Source organism: Pinus tabuliformis, chromosome 5_1 (genome assembly GCF_031772625.1).
Source record: "Pinus tabuliformis cultivar Carrire ecotype Pingquan chromosome 5_1, CPIR1, whole genome shotgun sequence".
Taxonomy (NCBI): Eukaryota; Viridiplantae; Streptophyta; class Pinopsida; order Pinales; family Pinaceae; genus Pinus; species Pinus tabuliformis.
In genome coordinates, this window is record NC_142305.1 from 734,824,623 (window position 1) to 734,844,119 (window position 19,497).

Here is a 19,497-nt window from a genome sequence, read left to right on the forward strand (position 1 = left end):
AATTGTCCAAAAGCATATAACAACAATTACAAAAAATAAACACCAATACAATTTCTTGTGACATAAAGTATGCTCTTGAAACTTGAGTAAGTACATAAAATCATTTAGTTTGCATAATTGCCTACTAAGCAAAAAGATACATATTAACCTATAGAAATCTATGTATTTCCATAATCATGACAAAAGCATTTCTTGCATGCAAAGACGTTTAGTTTCAAAAATGGAAAAATAGAAAAAAACCACTGTATACTTAACTTATGACCATAAGATACCACCTTAATGACATGTAACCTATGTCTAATAGAGACCAATAGTATTAGTACTTCAAAAAATATTGCTACTATATTCTTCATAAATTAGAAAACCTATGTCCAAGTATAGTGCTCTTTGAGACAGAGCATCGCGTACAGAGTTTAATTCTATATAGATATTTTGTAAGGCGATTTCCTGAAAGTTCTCCTTCATCTACAAAATCCCGTATTTCCAATAATCCAAGCTTAAGACCTCAAGTTGTGTTGTACTTGCCAATCTATCACACATTTGGAGTCACCGAGAATTTGTAAGCATATTATTCTTTTAAAATTAGAAAAATACATAGGTGCCCAACATGCAATAATTTCCACTTTTGTATTTGATCCTTGTTCTGTACCAATTCTCAATTGATAGGACTTGTTTCCTGAAGGCCATTGGGAAGCACTATAATAGATTGGGCATTTTAATCCTTATCTCACTATTTCCTTTTTTTATTAGGACTTTATTCCCTATAAAAACCAACATTTTTGGGAGTTTGTATTTCATTATTAATAGATAAGTTCTTGAAGATAACCCCATTCCTTAAATTCCATATTCCCCATGCCACAAGTATTGGAAGGGTGTAATGTTTCGTGATCTTATTACTGCAATATTGCAAACAATCTACAAAAGGGATCTTACCTATCTTTTCTTTTATACCTAAAACATATGGGATTGGTTTCCATGATTCCTGTGCGATTTTATAGAAAAAAAATACATGATCAATTGTTTCTTCTCCATCCTTACAAAGACTACACAAGTTTGGTCCAAAAAACCTCTTTTCTAGATATTTTCCTAGGTTAAGATTTTATTTTGTAGAACTGACCATATGAAACATCTTAGGTAGTTTGGGATGCTCCATTTACAAATTAAATTGGTCCACTAGTGGAAATTATGGTATACATATGAGTGTGAGATGGCTTCATAAGCAAGTTCCCCTTTCACCTTTCCAAAAGTACTATCCCATCTCCCGACCAGGGAATCATTTTTTCATTTAGGAATATGCCATTATTATACAATCCCTTTACAAAGGTATTCCATTCTTCATCTAGATCACCTACCAACCCAATGTTATTATACAATCCCTTTACAAAGGTATTCCATTCTTCATCTAGATCACCTACCAACCCAATGTCTACAGAACCCATCCAATAACCAATAGAAAAGTGATTGGACTCAACCTTCTTGACATTGTTAACAAAATAGTAACCCTTAGAGTTTAGGATACTTATTAGCTCCCGTGACAATTTATAGGAGGTTTATCCTCCTAAAAAAGGGCCTTTTGCAAGTATCATCTGTTTTCCATCCCTAATATTCCAAGCCAACCATCTAAAGAAACATGGAAAGGAGCTTATTAAAGCATTCCATTCAATTAAACCCTTAAGCACCAACTTAACAAGTGCTTTTCTAATCTAATAGACTACTATCAATTTAATAAGATACTTATCTCAAATAACTTGAATTCATAGTCCTTCTCCAAAAATTCCTTGCCATGGGTTTTTCATTGCTAGTGCCTTGCCAAACCAAAACAGATTCTTAAATTCCCAGCCTCCTAGCTTTTTTGGTCAAGACAAATTTTCCAAATTAACAAGATGAACCCCTTCCCTACTTTTCATGTTTGTTAACAAAAATCTAAACTTTTTTTTGTCTTGTTATGCTCATAATAGATTAGGAAATCTTCGACAAAGACAACCAAAAGACTGGAATATTTTCCAGTATAGATTTCACTAGAACCATTCTTCCTCGTAGAGAGAGCCATTTATAGCACCATAGGCTAGTACATTTCTCAAATTTCCTAAGGAGCCACATTTAATCCTCATTTTGACTATAGTTGGGTTTGAGATAAAAACCCAAGTATTTGAATCCTTTATCCATTTCTTCCACTTGAAATGGAGGGAAACACTTTATGTGGGATAAAGTATTGTATTAAACCCATTCTATAAAAAGATTATTTTTGCCCACTTATCTCCATACAGGAGGCCTACCATAATAATTTTGTCACTCTAGAGAACACTTTCCATTCAAATACTATTGTAGCCCCCATCAACATTACATCATCCAAAAAAAGAAAATGACTAATGTACTATGAGAGAGAGGTTGTTATCCCTTTTATGCTACCTGTTTTTCCCTTTAGTAATAAGAGGCTCAATCATTCCACAACTAGAAGGAAAAGGAGAGGGGATAATGGGAAGCCATGTCTAAGACCTCTTGTACTCCTAAAATCGTAGAAGGTGACCCGTTGATCAAAACCAAAAAGTTTGTTGAAGTCACACAACCCATTATCTAATTCGTGACTTTCAGCTCCAGACTTATCTGAAGTAAAATCCATCTTAAGAATGTTCAACTCACTTTTTCATAAGACTGAATAAGGTCCATTTTGAGGACCATGGATTCTATATTTATTATTTTAATGGAGTTAAGTGCCTCTTAGGCTACACCAATAACATCATGGATCTGCCTTTTTGTCCGGAAGCTAAATTATTCTTAGGACATATTTGTTTCCAACTTATCTTTGATCCTATTTCAAATAACTTTAGAGATGATCTTATAAACCAATTTGGATAGTGAAATGGCCCTATAGTAATTAAAGGTCATAGCTTTAGATAATTTTTGAATCAATGTTAAATAGGTTGCATTCATGGCTTTATAAACTTTCCCATTCATTATAGAATCTTCCACATTCTTACAAATATCTTCCTCCATAAGTTCGAAAAGTGAAAGGAATAGTCCCATACCCCAACAACCCAACTCTGGACTTTTGTCCTTAGCAAAAGTTTCAAGACACCAACTTCGATTTCAAGCAAAGTGATGGGTCTTAGTATCCTGTTAGAATCCTCAAAAGTGAAGAATATTAGATAATGTTGAAAGAATTGTAGCTGGGATAAAATGTTGTTAGTTCCCAGGTCCTTGAAAAGAGAGGAAAAATGCTTCACAACAACAGATTCTAACACTTTTTGTGTGGACTTGATAGTACTAATGATTCACCTCCTCTATTTCCCAGATGGAATTATTAATCCTTTTATGATTTGAAAACTTGTGGAAAAATTTAGTTTTTCCATCCCGTAGCTTAATTCAAGTTTCTCCACTCTTGAGCCTCCAAGAATCCTCTTCTATCCTTAATATCTACAATTTTTTGGCTTCCAATGAATTCATCCTATGTTTTATCTCAGCTTAGGAATCAAAATTAATGAAGGAATACTGAGATTTTTGCATATTCTTCCTCCAGGGTTAATAATTCTTCTTTCAACTCTACTTTTCTTTTTCTTTCCCAACCTACAACCACATTCTTAAGTTCCTTCAGTTTTTGAACAAGGGTGTCTATAATAGAGGAGCAATTAATAGCAGAGCTATTTTTCAAAATATTTCTAACCAATGACTTGAAGGAGTCCAATTCAAGCCATGAATGGTTGAATTTAAAAGGGTATTTAATCTTATGATATTCAAAATCTAATTGAAGGAAAATGGGGAGGTGATCTAAAATTCTTTCTGTACTAATCCATGATCTATACCTTTACAAATTTTCAGCAAGATGGTATGCTATCAAGAACCTGTCCAATATTATAGTTATTCCTTCATCCCCGACCCTGCCATTTCTCAAGGTTGGATCTAAAATATTATGGATAACATCGAGGATATTTTTTTCTTATAACATCTCTAAAAAGTAGGTTATCATGGGATCAAAATGAGCTCTAATCCCACAAGTTTCCCAAATAGAGATAGTGAAGTTTAGATCCCTTGCCAGAATAATGGGTCGATCCTTAAAAAAACCACTTACTTGGATATAGTCACAATAACCATGTCTCTTTCCATAAAGCCCATAACAGTTGACCAACTTTATAGGATGTGAAAAACCCCTTAGAAAACCTTCTAGTATGATTCTTGTTGAGGATGAAATTGCGTGAAAATTTGCAACCCTAGGATACTAGATGGAGAATAGACCTCCAAACAATGCCTCAGAGTCTATAGAGCATACATTCTATCCAAGCCATAGATTTTGAAAGGCCTCTCTTACCTTCTCTCCCAAATCCATTGTGTCTTGCATCATAATTACGTATCGTCTGTGTAGATCAACCAATCTCTTAAGGGAGTTGAATTTGGACCTCTTGACGTTGATGGACATCACAATAATTTAAGACCTTCCCTACAGGGCTTCTAAGCTCTAAGTTCCCTAGGTATGTTATATTTCTCCTTTTTGACCTCTACGCATAAACCTCCTTGAATGGCTCACTCTCTCACTAATAATTTTTTGTTGTGTTTCATTTTCCAGATAGTAACATTTGGGAAAGGAATAATAAGGTTATTTTGATCTTTCTCTTTTGTAATGGATTCAAAGAATACAATTATATGGGTCAATTTTAACGAGTCCTTATAATAAGGAACCAAAGAATGCAAATGAGATTCCAAAATATCGAAAGGATTACAGGACTGAGGAATAGGAGAATCTATGACTAGGGAAGAAAACATGTAAGGAGGAATAACATATCCATAAGGATAAATCTCCTGAGTACTAACTTTCGAATTTGAAATAATTCTTGCCTTAGTAGGTGATGAAACGCCACTTGCATCCATTAGGGCAATGTTATGTAACAAATACTACTTAACACTTTCTTAATAAAACAACGAACTCAAACCTACCTTCATTTTCTCCCATACCTGGAAAATATGGTTAGCATGAATATAGTCCTACATGCCATGAATGGAATGTTTCTTCATGAACAAACTATAGATACATATTAACATAGTCAAAATTAATGCTCAATAACATCATTAACATCAAATTAGCAACAACCCTACACTAGGGTTTTAACCTAAATTTTTAAGTTTTAGCAAGGTAAGTTAACATAAATACATCTTCACACAAGTATGACAAGGTGGTTGAAAATCCAATCTCTTGATTCTCATATCTCTTGGGGATAATTTACACTTGTTAGCTTACATCCTTCATGCCCATGCATCCATTTAATCATTCCTCTTAGTTTTGTACAACTAATTGATTTTTCCAACCCTTCTCTTAAGTGTACAATGAGAATGAGGACAACATATTTGTTTTGATCTTGTTCTTCCCTGTTATTGAGAGTGGTTGGTTTTCTCTATTTTTAACTTTGTTTATAAATGAGTAACATGTTCACCATGAGAAACATAACAATGGTGGCTAGTTTTTTCCATTTTTAACTTTGTTTATAAATGCTTATCTAAGCCAAAAGGAAACATGAAAACATATTTGAATGAATAATGTAATGGCCAATTTCTACCAAACCTATTAAGCAATTTTCAATCCATGTGGAAATGTTAATGGGCATATAAAAAATAATTATAGAATTGTATTAATTATTTAATTTTGATAGTATAATAGTGATCCATCATAGAGACTTGTGATAGTGAGTATTATAAATGATATTAATAATAATGAAAATATAAGGTTCGAAAATTGTATTCATGCAAAAGGCGATTGTCCAAATGTGATAAATAATTAATTCAAAATGTTATATTAAACTTTGTTATATATATATATATATATATATATATATATATATATATATATATATTAAAGTTTATATTGTATTATTTTAAATTATTATGCAAAATACATACTTTAGACAAGTCACATCTTTAATTGTGTCACTCCGTAGGTGATCTCAATCTCTCCAATGAAAATTATATATTTTTGGCTGCCTAATAATAGATTAATTTTTTAATAATTCTAAAAGTTTCAGCAAAGCTAACATAACAAGAAAATCTATTGTTGTACTATAAAAACAGATGTTGAAAGTTATCATCAAACTCAAGAATTTAAGGATGCAATAAGAGTTAGGTCTCTGAAACTACAACCAAGGGGACCCGAAGGAGTGGGCTCACACTAGAAGTGGAGCTCAATGTGACCCAATCTTGGATCCATTCTCTCTAATCAAACTCTCTGATTGGGTTGGACATGTTTGACATCTTCCAAACTAGAAAAAATATTATATATTTCTTCCTACTTGTCTTTTAAAACCCTTTCCATTAGGGCCTTCATATGCCAATACAATGCCAAGGCACTAATATACTGCTTCCTTCTACCCCGAGTATGCCCAAGTTCAAGAATATAGGTGGAAGCATCTTCAAGGATTGTGGAGTCTCAGAAATCTAGTACATTATGAGTAGCAAGAGATTCCAAATTATAGATTTCATTCTGAGTGTCAGGGGAACTATCACTTGATAAGTATTAGCAGCTTCTTGGGCCTACTTTTGGGCATGGTTACGACCTCGTGGACCATGACCTCCCCCACTACACCTGCTTCAAATCCTATGGAGTTGCATGGATGTCAAATGGATAATGTATTGATGGTTTATATAAAGAGAGAACATGGTAAAAATCTGAGCCCAAGTCCTCCAAAGTAGCTAGGATAGAAACAAAATAGCGGATAAGAGATGCAGATTGAAAAATAGAAAGCTCCTGGGGCTGTGAGAAGCAATGCATAATCAGAAGGGTACCACAGGATGGGGCAGGTAAAGGTTTGCAACTTGGGAGAAACACCAAAGTGAGTGCATAGAAGACCATTTACGGAATATATAGAGCGTAAATAAACCCATCAATAAAAATAAGTAACCCAAAATAATACCAATACCAAACACTATAACTAATATAAAATGAAGAGACAACAACGATAAAGAGATACCTAATGATCTGAAATGAGGGTTTGAACAACCTGTCATGCTTACAATAACCTCCCACTCCAAAGCTTAAACAAACATGATCTAGCTTATGTTGACAACTGCATAATTATGTACTTGAAATAGGTGTATGTGTCTGTTTGTTTTCATATGTTTAAGTGCTTTAACTTGATTTGTTTCTTCTGATATTAAACACGTATATCAGACATATAATGTAGCAAATAAACATCACACATAACAACAAATTTAATAAGGATTTCACCCCAATCTCGTGGGCTATGTCTCTGTGAGCCCTTCTCAACTTGACTTGGCTCTTTGGGATTATGGCTTGAATTCTTTTACAAGTTCCACACTCAACTCTAGAGGTTACTGAACTAAACCAATGGGATTAGAAAAGCATCTTTGTCCCTATCATGGCTATCCTCATTGTGCAAGCAAATCTAGGCTCCCTCGGACTTGATTCCTTTAGTAGGTGAACTAAGCTTCCCTGAGCTTCTAATGGCACTAACTCCTTCATAATTCTTCAATGGTATCTGAAACCTCTGCTACTATCTCTAGCACATATCTGACATCAACAAATGATTGCTCATTTTCTCAAAACAAGCCTTGCATCCCCGATATAGGAATTCCTCCACGGTTGGCTCTGGGCTGCCTGAAACTTCCCTTCAACATCTTGTTCTTTAGAAGTCTCCAAATGCTTCTAAAAACACCTTCATTGGATTCAAAAGGTTCATTACAGATAGGAACAACTGTTTTTTTGTTGAGAATGGATATTGGTAGCTCCTGCAGCAGCCTCCAACCCTTGGTGGCCCTGAGCTCCAAAATCTCCCTAGATGAAAATCTCCTTGAAGATGGCTTCTTCAGCTTCTCTGGACTGTTCCAATGGCTTCAAAAGGCCCAAATTAGTCTAGGTAGTCTCTTTTTTCACTCTCCTAGGTTGAAAATTTCATCTTTAGTTCATTTAATGAATTTCTCCTAGTTTTCCTCCACCAAATCTGGAACTGGCAGTTTAAATGGGGTTAATTTTGGCGAACTGTGCCAAATTTGGATTTTCACCAGGCTTGACCACCAGGATGACCGTAACCATCCGTGGAGTCTATGCGCATGTGACCGCGTCGACAGGCGGTGGTTAAGGTCGGCGGTTATGTTAATGCGCTGACGGTGGTTAGCGGAACCATCGGAGTAGACCGCGACGTGTGAACTGTTGGGACCATTGGCAGGTAACCGCTGGTGGTCTACCCCAAAACAACAAACTCTGAACATTCAAATATTATTTGCGCTCCTATATAGTTAAGAAACAAAGCATAGCGAAGTTGGTTAAATCGCCTGGCTTGCCCACAGGAGGTCACGGGTTCGATCCCGCTCAACCTCATAGAAAAATTTTGACATGCTAATTCAAGGCCACGTGATGGCCTCTGGGCTTGCCACTTGTTGGCCTCTGATTGGTCCAACCAAACAAAATTTGACATGCTAATTCAGGGCCACGTGGTGGCCTCTGGGCTTGCCATGTGTCGGCCTCTGATTGGTCCAACCAAACAAAATATTCCAGCGAATATTTTGGGGAATATTTTAGAGAATATTCCAAGGAATATTCCTCGAAATATTCCTTTTTAAAATTTTTCCAAAATTCAAAAATTTGTAGTTTACTGGGCATTTTTTAAATGCGATAACTCCTCCATAGAGTTTTGGTTTTTCAAAAGGTTCATGGTGCTGGAATCAAGAAGACAAGATCTATCCGATCATTCAAGTTCGACACTCTTTCAAACACTTTGAATTTTGAGCTATCATTGAAGTCCTGGATCGATATTTAATCACTCCTCCCCATTTGGAATCTTTTGGACCCCAAAAGATTGATATATCGATCTGAACAATAGATGAGAGTACAACACCCTCTTCTTTCAGCCTCCATACACTTGCCTGCATGGCTAATGCCTTTCAACAAAAACTCAATGATAGTCGACACTTCACTTCCTAGATGCCCTTGTCCTCCTGTTAAGAACTGTCTTCCTTGAACTCATTCAGAATTTATAGAAGGTAGTGCTTCCAAACCACTTCCATGAAAATGTCACAAAGGTAACCATGGCGACTTTTGCTACTGCAAATCTTCTTCTGTAGACAATGTCAAAAGAAGATAATAACTTGATGAAATAAAATCTTGTTTCAACAAAAGAAACAACCTCCAAATCATGTCTTTACATCATGTATACAAATGTTTGACTATATCAAAAGTTGACAAAAATCATACCTTTTAAACATTTGACCCTTCAAGTCAAGCACGTACAAAAAGAATTTTTAACGATGCTTTTATAAAGATGAAACACTTCATCATTATCTCCCTTTTTACAATCTTGGAGATCAAATTAACTTTTCCCAGTTAACATTACATTACATGCATGTTTAAAACAAAGTAATCAATCCTTCAAGTTAATCACGTATACATGTTCAAAATACTAGGAAATCATCATCCCTGTGCTCATGCATATCATTCTCATGCATGCATTTCATCCTTCAACTTTCTCTTAAGTACAATCATAAGTACAAGATCCTCGATCACATGTACATGTACTTTCAAAGCTGAAATGAATATAACTTTCACTGCAATAAAGCGAGTCTCATACTCAACTTTTCCATCCTGCAACTTGCATTCCCTTAGCAAAGAAATGCATTTAATCAAAAGACATGCAACTTTAATTGGATAAGAACTCTAACCACTTCTTACCAATCCATTTCAAAGGTGCTTCCTTTAACTGCACATTAACATTAACATTTGGATCATCCTGACACATATCAATGATGGAAAATTCCTTTCCATTCTTGCCATACTCTTTTTCCTCTTTCTTCAACTTTCATGGAAGCATTGTTGGATTGAGAGTCCAAAACCTTTCAGCAGTATGTCCTTGCTTATGGCAATAACTACAACACATGTGCATCTTCTTGACAGCATGATTTGCATTGTTCAATGGAACTTTGGCTTCTTGCCTCCTTTCCTTCAAAAGTTTCCTATATGCGGCCATTCTTTTCTAACATCTAGAAAAACTATGGTTAACCAAACCACAAAAATAACATGCAATTCTTTTCCAAAGCTTATGTGGAAATTTACCATGCTTTACATGATCAAAATAAATATGATTTAAATCATATTTATACCTTTCTCTATCACCTTTATTACCTTCAGGAGGAGGTGAATTGAATGAAGAAGAAGCTCCCTTTGGAACACCATCAACTCCTTTAATGGTTTTAGAGCTTTCACAAATCTCTTGTTCAAGTGCATGCTTATGCACACCTTCTTCCTACAAGGTATGTTTCAAACTATTTCATTCCCCAAGAATACAATCTTTACCAACTTGAGGTAGGGAACTTGAAATGAAACTCCTTCTAGAAACTATTTCAATTGCCTTCATGTCTGTTTTGGAGCTTTCTCCATAAGATTGTCCATAGCCAAGACCCAAATACTTAGGCCTTTCCTCAATCATTATTGGCTCAAGAATACCTTGTGCATGTTTGCCCAATCCTTTTCCTTCATAGCCCATTTTGGACATCAACTTGGACCCTATGCCTCTTGTATGTTTTTCAAAAGAACCAACATAAACATTCTTATAAGAATTTGAAGACAAACTAGAATTGTTTACCTCTTCTTCAAGCTGATATTTGGCTAAGGCTTCTTTAGCAACAAGGAACTGTGTCTCCAAATCATGCATCCTTTCAAGGTTCATATTTGCAATATGAAGTTGGCTTTCCGTTTCTTGCAATTGGTCATAAAGCAACTGCTTCTCTTCCTTCATGGAATTCAACTGCTCTTAAAGTTAAGTGCTTTTCCTTTCATCCTCCTACATTTCTCTCACCATATTCATCATGATGAAAAATTCTTGCTTCAAGCCTTCATCAAAGAATCTTGTGAAGGAGGAAGATTTTGAGGACTCACTTGTGGAAGTTGTCATTATAAAAATGAACAAAAGAACTTCAACAAAATTCAGAATCTATTAACAAATTCCTGAATCAAATGACTGAACCAAATGACTGCATAGTCAAACTCTTATTCAAACAACCATTTTGCATAAAACCTCTTGTGCTTCAAGGATTGCCTTGAGGTCCTTGGGGTAAGGAGAATGCCTTCAACCCTTCTTCCTTCTTGTCCTCTCCTGGACTTAGCTATCAGTAGATTTCCTTCACCTTTGCAAACTCAAACAATAGTCAGTTTACAAATAATCAATCAATAGAATTTGATTGTCCTCCCTAAACAATTTTCAAGTAAAACAAGCAAATAGATTTCTTTGTCAATCAAGCATCCTTCTTTGATACCATTTGATCTGAAATGAGGGTTTTAACGAATTATCATGCTTATAAGAACCTCCCAATCCAAAGCTTAAACAAACATGATCTAGCTTATGTTGACAATTGCAGAATTATGTCCTTGAAACAGGTGTATGTGTTTGTGTGTTTTCATCTGTTTAAGTGCTTTAACTTGATTTGTTTCTTCTAATATTAAACACGTATATCGGACATATAATGCAACAAATAAACATCACACATAACAGCAAATTTAATAAGGAGTTCACCCCGATCTCGTGGGCTACATCTCCGTGAACGCTTGTTAACTTGACTTGGCTCTTTAGGATTATGGCTTGAATTCTTTTACAAGTTCCACACTCAACTCTAGATGTTACTGAACTAAACCAATGGGCTTAGAATACCATCTCTATCCCTGTCATGGTTGTCCTCATTGTGCAAGCAAATCTAGGATCCCTTGGACTTGATTCCTTCAGCAGGTGCACTGAGCTTCCCTGAGCTTCTTAATGGCACTAACTCCTTCAGAATTCTTCAACGGTCTATGAAACCTCTGCTACTGTCTCCAGCACATATCTAACATCAACAAATGGCTTCTCATTTGCTCAAAACAAGCATTGCATCCTCGATCTAGGCCTTCCTCCACGGTTGGCTCTAGGTTGCCTGAAACTTCCCTTCAACATATCGGCCTTTAGAAGTCTCCAAATGCTTCTAAAAACACCTTCATTGGATTCAGAAGGTTCATTACAGTCAAGAACGACTATTTGTTTGCTGAGAATGGATACTGGTAGCTCCTGCAACAGCCTCCAATCCCTGGCGGCCCTGAGCTCCAAAATCTCCCTGGATGAAAATCTCCTTGAAGATGGCTCTTCAACTTCTTTGTACTGTTCCAATGGCTTTAGAAGGCCCAAATTAGTCTAGGTAGTCTCTTTTTTCACTCTCCTAGGTCGAAAATTTCATCTTCAGTTCATTTAATGAATTTCTCCTAGTTTTCCTCCACCAAATCTGGAATTGGCAGTTTAACTGGAGTTAAATTTGGTAAACTGTGACAAATTTGGAGTTTCGCTAGGCTTGACAGTCGGGCTGACTGTAATCGTTGGTGGAGTTTGCGCACATGTGACCACATGGACCGGCTGTGGTTAAGGTCGGCGGTTATGTAATGTGCTGACGGTGGTTAGCGGAACCGCTGGAGTAGACCACGGCGTGTGAATTGTTGGGACTGTTGCTGGGTAACCGCTGGCGGTCTACCCCCAAAGAACAAACTCTAACCATTCAAATATTATCTTCTCTCCTATATAGTTAAGAAACAAAGCATAGTGGAGTTGGTTAAATCACCCGGCTTGCCGCGAGAGGTCATGGGTTCGATCCTGCTCGACCTCATAGAAAAATTTTGACATGCCAATTCAGGCCCACGTGGTGGCCTTCGAGCTTGCCATGTGTCGGCTTGTGATTTGTCCAACCAAAAAAATTATTACAACGAATATTTTGGAGAATATTCTAGGGAATATTCCTCAAAATATTCTTTTTTAATTTTTTCCAAAATTCAAAAATTTGCAGTTTACTAGGCATTTTTAAAATGCGATAACTCCTCCATACTGTGTCGATTTTTCGAACTGTTTGCAGTGCCGGAATTAGGAAGACGATATCTATCCAGTCGTTTAGGTTCGACACTCTTTCAAACACTTTGAATTTTGAGCTATCATTGAAGCCCTGGATCAATATCTGATCACCCAAGATCTAAAGGTCAAGAGAAGTGTGAGTGTTAGAGATTAGGTAATTGTAGATGAATATGAGGTGCCCATGACATACAAAATGACAGAGAAATTGCGTCTAAATGTAATAAGGAACCCTACCCATCTTGATGTGTTCCTGAAGCTTGAGTGTCTCCATGAGAACTCTACCAGACGACCGACATGCCAATCTACAAAGTGGGATATTCCTCTAGAGACCCCTTTAGAAATACCATATAAAAATCCCTACTATATAGAGACTAAGGATTATTAGACCACCCTTTGCACCACTTTCCTTTTGACCCCATATCCTGAAGCAAGAGGACTAGATTTTGCTTCCATTCACAATGTTGAACCCAAATCTTTTCATGTAAAAATCACAACACAACGATTTTGTCCCTTAATCCCACTAATCATCTCAGAGTTCACCCCATCAGGGAAAAACTTTCTTCAAAATATTATAGTAATAGGTTTTTTATTTTAAATAATTTAACTAAGATGTATAATTTTCCTAGTGTAGTTGTTAAATTCTTAATCACACATATAAATTAATTAAATGAAAATATTATAATAAATTTTGTTCAAAATATTGAAATGATAAGTTTTTTATTTTAAATCATTTATGAAGGATGTATAATTTTTATAGTGTCTCTAGTCACTTCACAATAAAAAAAAGTATAATGGATTTGGTTTAAATCAAATATTATATAGGTATTCTAGAATTAATTTTCACATTTAAGGATGTATAAATTTTATACTATAGTTGATTAATTTATAATTAAAAAATATAATATAATTGATTTAATATAAATATTACATATTCCATGCAGGGCGTATTAATGCATGCCTTATCTTCTTGCTTTGATAGCAAGATCACTCATTAAAATAAATGTTGCAACATGCAATCCACTTGGAAATCGAATGGCTCGTGGGTCACCTTAAAGGATCGCTCAGACACAAAATTCAAGGTTTATCATCATCTAAAGTATCATGTAGGTACCATGTTGCACAAGTCAGTTTGATGTTGGACGGTGGAGGACTTAAAATTTTTATATTAGAATGATGGACTTCACTCATAACTTGAAAATTTCAACTCAATCCTCCTGGGAAGTGGCGACCATGGGAGTCCTTTGCTATAGGATCAATGGCACGCTACACCAACTCCAAGCAATGTGTTGGATTCCCATATAATGATTGGTGTGTTCAGACCAATGGTTATGCGAACACTATTGGTATTGGAAAAATCGAGCGAGCCAAGGCACCCTTGTATTTACATTAGGAATATGCAAAACTATCTTAGAGTTGCTTCCCTTCTCGCTGGAAAATTTTGTTCGATGCACTCAACTGTTCTTGTTTCCAACCTGGTAAAAGGATTCTTAGTGTTATGGGTAAGGCTATTCTCAATTTAGTTTTTCTTCCTTTGCATCAAATTTTGTTTGGTTGGACCATTCTATGGTTTCTTTGACCCGTGGATTTATATTTCCTTAGCAAAAAAACCAATTTGGATTGATCTCCTAGCCATCCTCTGTTCTTTGTAACTCTTCCCTCTCATCTCACTCCTAGTCCTCTCAATTTCCCTCCCCGCAGAAAATCCCATCAGCCTTCATTCTCATGTAAATTCCCTACAACCTTTCTCTCAGGTAAATTGCCAAAATTCTCTCCTCTCGTGTCAATTCCTCTCCTGCTAGCCTCTCTCCTGCTCCTTCGTCTCTGCTTGTCCATCTTGACTCTCCAAATCCTTGAAAATCACCTCTCTTGTCCCCATTCATTCCCCTCATCGCCAATCTCCAACCTTAAAACTTTCTTGTATTACTATGACTTGTGGACAATACATGGTTTCTCATAAAGAGAGGGGTAGAGGTCATCCCTCTGCATCCTCTCTGACCACTAACCATATGGCATTGACCTCTCAACTGTAAGCCTATGTGCAGGTAAGGGAATCCATATATCATTACAAGTAGTACATCCCCAAGCTTGCCCGCCAAGAAATAGAAAGAATAGAAGTTGTTGTGTGTTCCTGACCACCATGTTCAAGTCGAGAATAAGGAATAAATTCCTATTCTAGATACAACCACTCGCATGATATATTTAGGCTACATGTGGGAAATCAATGTTTATTGGCCTACAAAATTTCATTTTGTGCACATCCTCATAGACAACAACAATGCTCAATAGGAGAATGCTTACAAGTTGGTAGAATTGGAGGAGAAATTGGATGAAATGGATCACAAAATTCACATACTCCTCAACAGGTGTAACAACAAGTGCATCCCTGCGAATGGGGTTGTTCTCTACTAGACAACATAGGATGATGAATTTTAGGGAAATGTCACACACACACACACATATATTAAGTATATGTATTATTAATCTATGTATTGGTTCAGTGAGTCGTTGTATTGTCATTTTTATTTAACATATGCTATAGTCAAGAGAGGTATACTCAACCTCAAGACTTTGAAGCTAAAGCTCTATTCTAGTTTCCCACGAGGCAGATACAAACAACCACTTATCATTGTCTCATATATATATATATATATATATATATATATATATATATATATATAGAGAGAGAGAGAGAGAGAGAGAGAGAGAGAGAGAGAGAGAGAGAGAGAGAGTTTATCTTATTTATTAAGAAAAATAATTCTTATTTTACTATCCAAATCTAACTCTTACAATTTTTATAAATGTTATGTTAAATTCCTACACATAATATATTAAACTCATATTTATGCCGATAGGTGTAGTCTATTTAAGAATATGGCTTCTAGAATTTTCATTTAAAAAAAAAAAAAATAATAGATGGTGTAGATTTATAGGTGGTCTATTTAAGAATATGGTTTCTAGGATTTTCATTTAAAAAAAATAAAAAATAAAAAATAAAAAATGATGTAGATTTAATAATGTAAGGATATTCTTTGTTGTATACCTAGTCCAACAACTAAAATGAAATGCGTCGAAACAAATTTTAGCTTATAACCTCCATTCATATATTAGAGTTACACATTATCAGAATTATCTAACCTCCACTATTATTTTGATGTTACAAATTCTCAACATTATAAATGACACATAAATATTTTAATAAGTTTCAATATTTAAGTATTGGGGGTTTAGTAGTGCATTATACTAGATATCATTTTTTTGGGATTCAACGTTAATTAAGTCATTCATCTATGACCATTTCCATTCCATGAGAGGTAGTAGTAACTAACTAGTTTCTCATGATTTTTGAATAGTCCACTTAGCACTCATTGCATAGGGTGATGCTCACATGGGGTGAAGAAGTGGGATCGAAACTAGTGATTTATTTCATTAGTTTCAATCCCACTTCTTCACCCATGTGAACATCACCCGATGCAATGGAAATGAGAAATCATGAGAAATTAGTCAACTACAACTACTTCTCATGAATGACCATAGATAAATAACTTACTTAACTTATTTAAATCCCAAAAACTATATCTAACTTTCAATATTATAAAAATTTTTATATATATATATATATATATATATATAATCAACTATTTCAAATTAAATGCTATTTCCCCACTCACGGCACGTCAAGTCAATGTTTTTGGCGTTACGGCTGCCTTCGCGTTACCTTAGCTCCGCCCTTTCACATCAAGAGCTATGAGTGAAGGCAGCGTCTAACCAGCCATATATAGCGTATTCAATGCACCCGGAGATGCACGGGACATAGCCCGCTAACACGCGAATTGCCTTTTCTTATTTAGTGAGGAGTTTCCAAATTCGTGTGTTAACGGATTATCTCTCGTGCATTTCCGGGTGCATTGAATACGCTATATATGGCTGGTTAGGCGCTTCCATGAGTGAAAACTTGTTATTTATGGCCTACCGATGACTAAATCTAAATCTAAGTGATATGATTAACCATGATGAATCAATCTGTGAAAACTTGTTATTTATGGACTACCCATCACTAAATCTAAATTTAAGTGATATAGTTAACTATGATGAATTATATTTATCTCTGACAATCAATAATGACTATCTCCACTGCTCATTTAACCACTAAACTATAATAAAATCTACAATCAATAATGACCTTCTCCACTGCTGATTTAACCACTAAACTATACTAGATTTTGCTACTATTTTAAAAATAAAAGGTTATTTCTCAACTCAAGGGCTTTATAATCCGGAAGGGCTTTATAATTCGTCTCAGCCTGACTTTGTTTAATCCAGAACGGCTTTATAATTCAAGTCCAGTTTTCGTGGGACTGTCGAAGGTTGCAAATGGGTTTTTATCAGCTACTTCAACTTCCGTATCTCTCTCCTCCTGCAACACTAATCTCCAGTCTAGCAACTCTCGTAGTTCTGTCTTTAGTCTTTCACTGGATATTGCAATGGCTGAACAAGGGAACGAACGGTGGTGGCAGATTGCCTCCAGGGCCGTTTCCATGGCCGGTCATAGGCAATCTCCATCAATTGAAAGCGCCTGTTCACCCCCTGTTCACCGCACTCTTACAGAGCTTGCTCACAAATATGGCCCCATTATGTTTCTGCACTTAGGCTCTGTCCCCACTGTGGTCATTTCTTCTTCTGAGATGGCCAAACACTTTCTCAAAACTCATGATTCCATATTTGTCAGCCGACCTCCAACCGCGGCCGCCAAATACTTGTTCTACAACAGCAAAGATGTGTTGACGACCCCGTATGGAGAATACTGGAGGCAAATGAGAAAATTATGCGTCACAGAATTGCTGACCGCCAAAAGTATGGAGTCCTTAAGACACGTGCGAGAGGAAGAGGCGTGTCTGATGATCCGCTCCATCTGGGAGGAAAGCGACAGAGGAACAGTCGCTGTCAATGTTAGCAAGGCCATCTCTAATTTCTCGTCCAACACTGTTTGGCGAATACTTGCGAGTAGGAAAATTTCGGATTATGATTTGGGTGGCAGCGGCAAAGGATTCAAGGACCTGTTATTCGAACTGTCAGCTATCTTGGGATCTTTCAACATTGGAGATTTCATTCCTTTTCTTGATTGGCTTGACTTGCAAGGTATCAAGGGGCGTATGAAGAAGGCCAACCAAATATTCGATGAACTCGGTGACAAAATAATTGAGGACCATCTTCATCACTATCCTAATCTCTCCAAGGGCCATGAGACTGGTAAAGACTTCGTGGACGTGCTGCTCGAGATGCAGCAGCAGCCAGCTGACAACGATGATACCGAGAAGATGAAGATCACACGCGAAAATATCAAGGCTATTGTGCTTGTATGCCTCCTTTGCCATCGCTCTAATTCTGAAACTTAAATCCATTGGTATTTGAAATTTCGTTTTTACTATGAGTAACGTTGTGCTTCTTTACTTTTACTTACAGGACATGTTTGGCGTAGGAACGGATACCTCAGCAATTACGGTAGAATGGGCAATGAGTGAGCTGCTCAGACATCCTCATGCGATGAAGACTTTGCAGCAAGACATGGACTCGGCAGTCGGCGACGATGGTACAGTAAAAGAGTCCGATCTGGCAACCATGAAATACCTCCGATGTGTGTTGAAAGAGACGCTACGATTGTACCCACCGGGGCCGATAGCGACTCCCCATGAATCTGTTGAAGCAGTCACAGTCGGCGGATACTATATACCCAAGAAAAGCATGCTGATGGTTAATTTGTGGGCCATAGGAAGGGATCCCAATGTTTGGGGTGCAGATGACGTTCTGGAATTCAAGCCAGAGAGATTTATGCAGGAGGAGCATATTGACTTAACAGGAACTAGAGATTTTAGAATGCTTCCGTTTGGGGCAGGGAGGAGAGGATGCCCCGGGGCTCCCATGGCTATTCCCATGATTGAGCTCGCATTGGCTCAGCTGGTGCACAACTTTGAATGGAAATTTGAGGGAGATCTGGCGCAGATGGATATGACGGAAGGATGTGCAGCCACGATTGCAAGACAAGTTCCCCTGTTTGCCATTCCAAGTGCGAGGCGTTCACTGCCTAATTACGCGCTTTAGTGATCTATGAGTATAAAACATTTTATATATTCATATGGCATGGCAGGGTCCTTTCGCATTAAGCTTAACCTGTAGAGTGAATTTCTCTAGCTTTATTACAAACAGGTCAATCGAGGTCAAGTTTTCCTCTAGCTGTACCAGACTCTAGAGGGACTTTGGCTTTGTATTTAACTGTTTAATTTAATAATCAAATGTTTGTCAAGTTTTCAATGATTAAATGGCGTTAAGGAATTTAGCAGAACTGACTATACATATAGCAAACATTTCAATTTATCCTTTTTTTTTTTTTTTTAAAGGATGAAGTTAAATTGGAATTCAAATATTATGTGGTTTTATCTATCAACATGGCATAACGATTTATTTATCAATATTATTTAGGTTTAAACTATTTTAAAAATAAATGTAAATTATTTTTTTATTAGTTAAGAATTTTTTAAAACCTAACCAAACAAAATAATAATATGTGATTTTATGTATCAAAATAATAATATGTGATTCGAGGTTATATATTGATTTATTTGCCGTTATTATTTAAGTTTAAATAAATTTTTATTTT

At 36.2% G+C, this 19,497-nt stretch overlaps 1 protein-coding gene across 1 annotated transcript; it reads left to right on the forward strand.

The window, feature by feature from the left end:
* The first annotated feature begins 17,311 nt into the window (after positions 1–17,311).
* On the forward strand, positions 17,312–19,159 carry LOC149167037 (cytochrome P450 750A1-like). Its single transcript, XM_089432847.1, has 2 exons — positions 17,312–18,199; positions 18,306–19,159. The coding sequence occupies exons 1-2, from the start codon at positions 17,327–17,329 to the stop codon at positions 18,939–18,941; spliced, it is 1,509 nt and encodes a 502-aa protein (XP_089288973.1). The 5' UTR covers positions 17,312–17,326; the 3' UTR covers positions 18,942–19,159.
* The last annotated feature ends 338 nt before the right edge of the window (positions 19,160–19,497 follow it).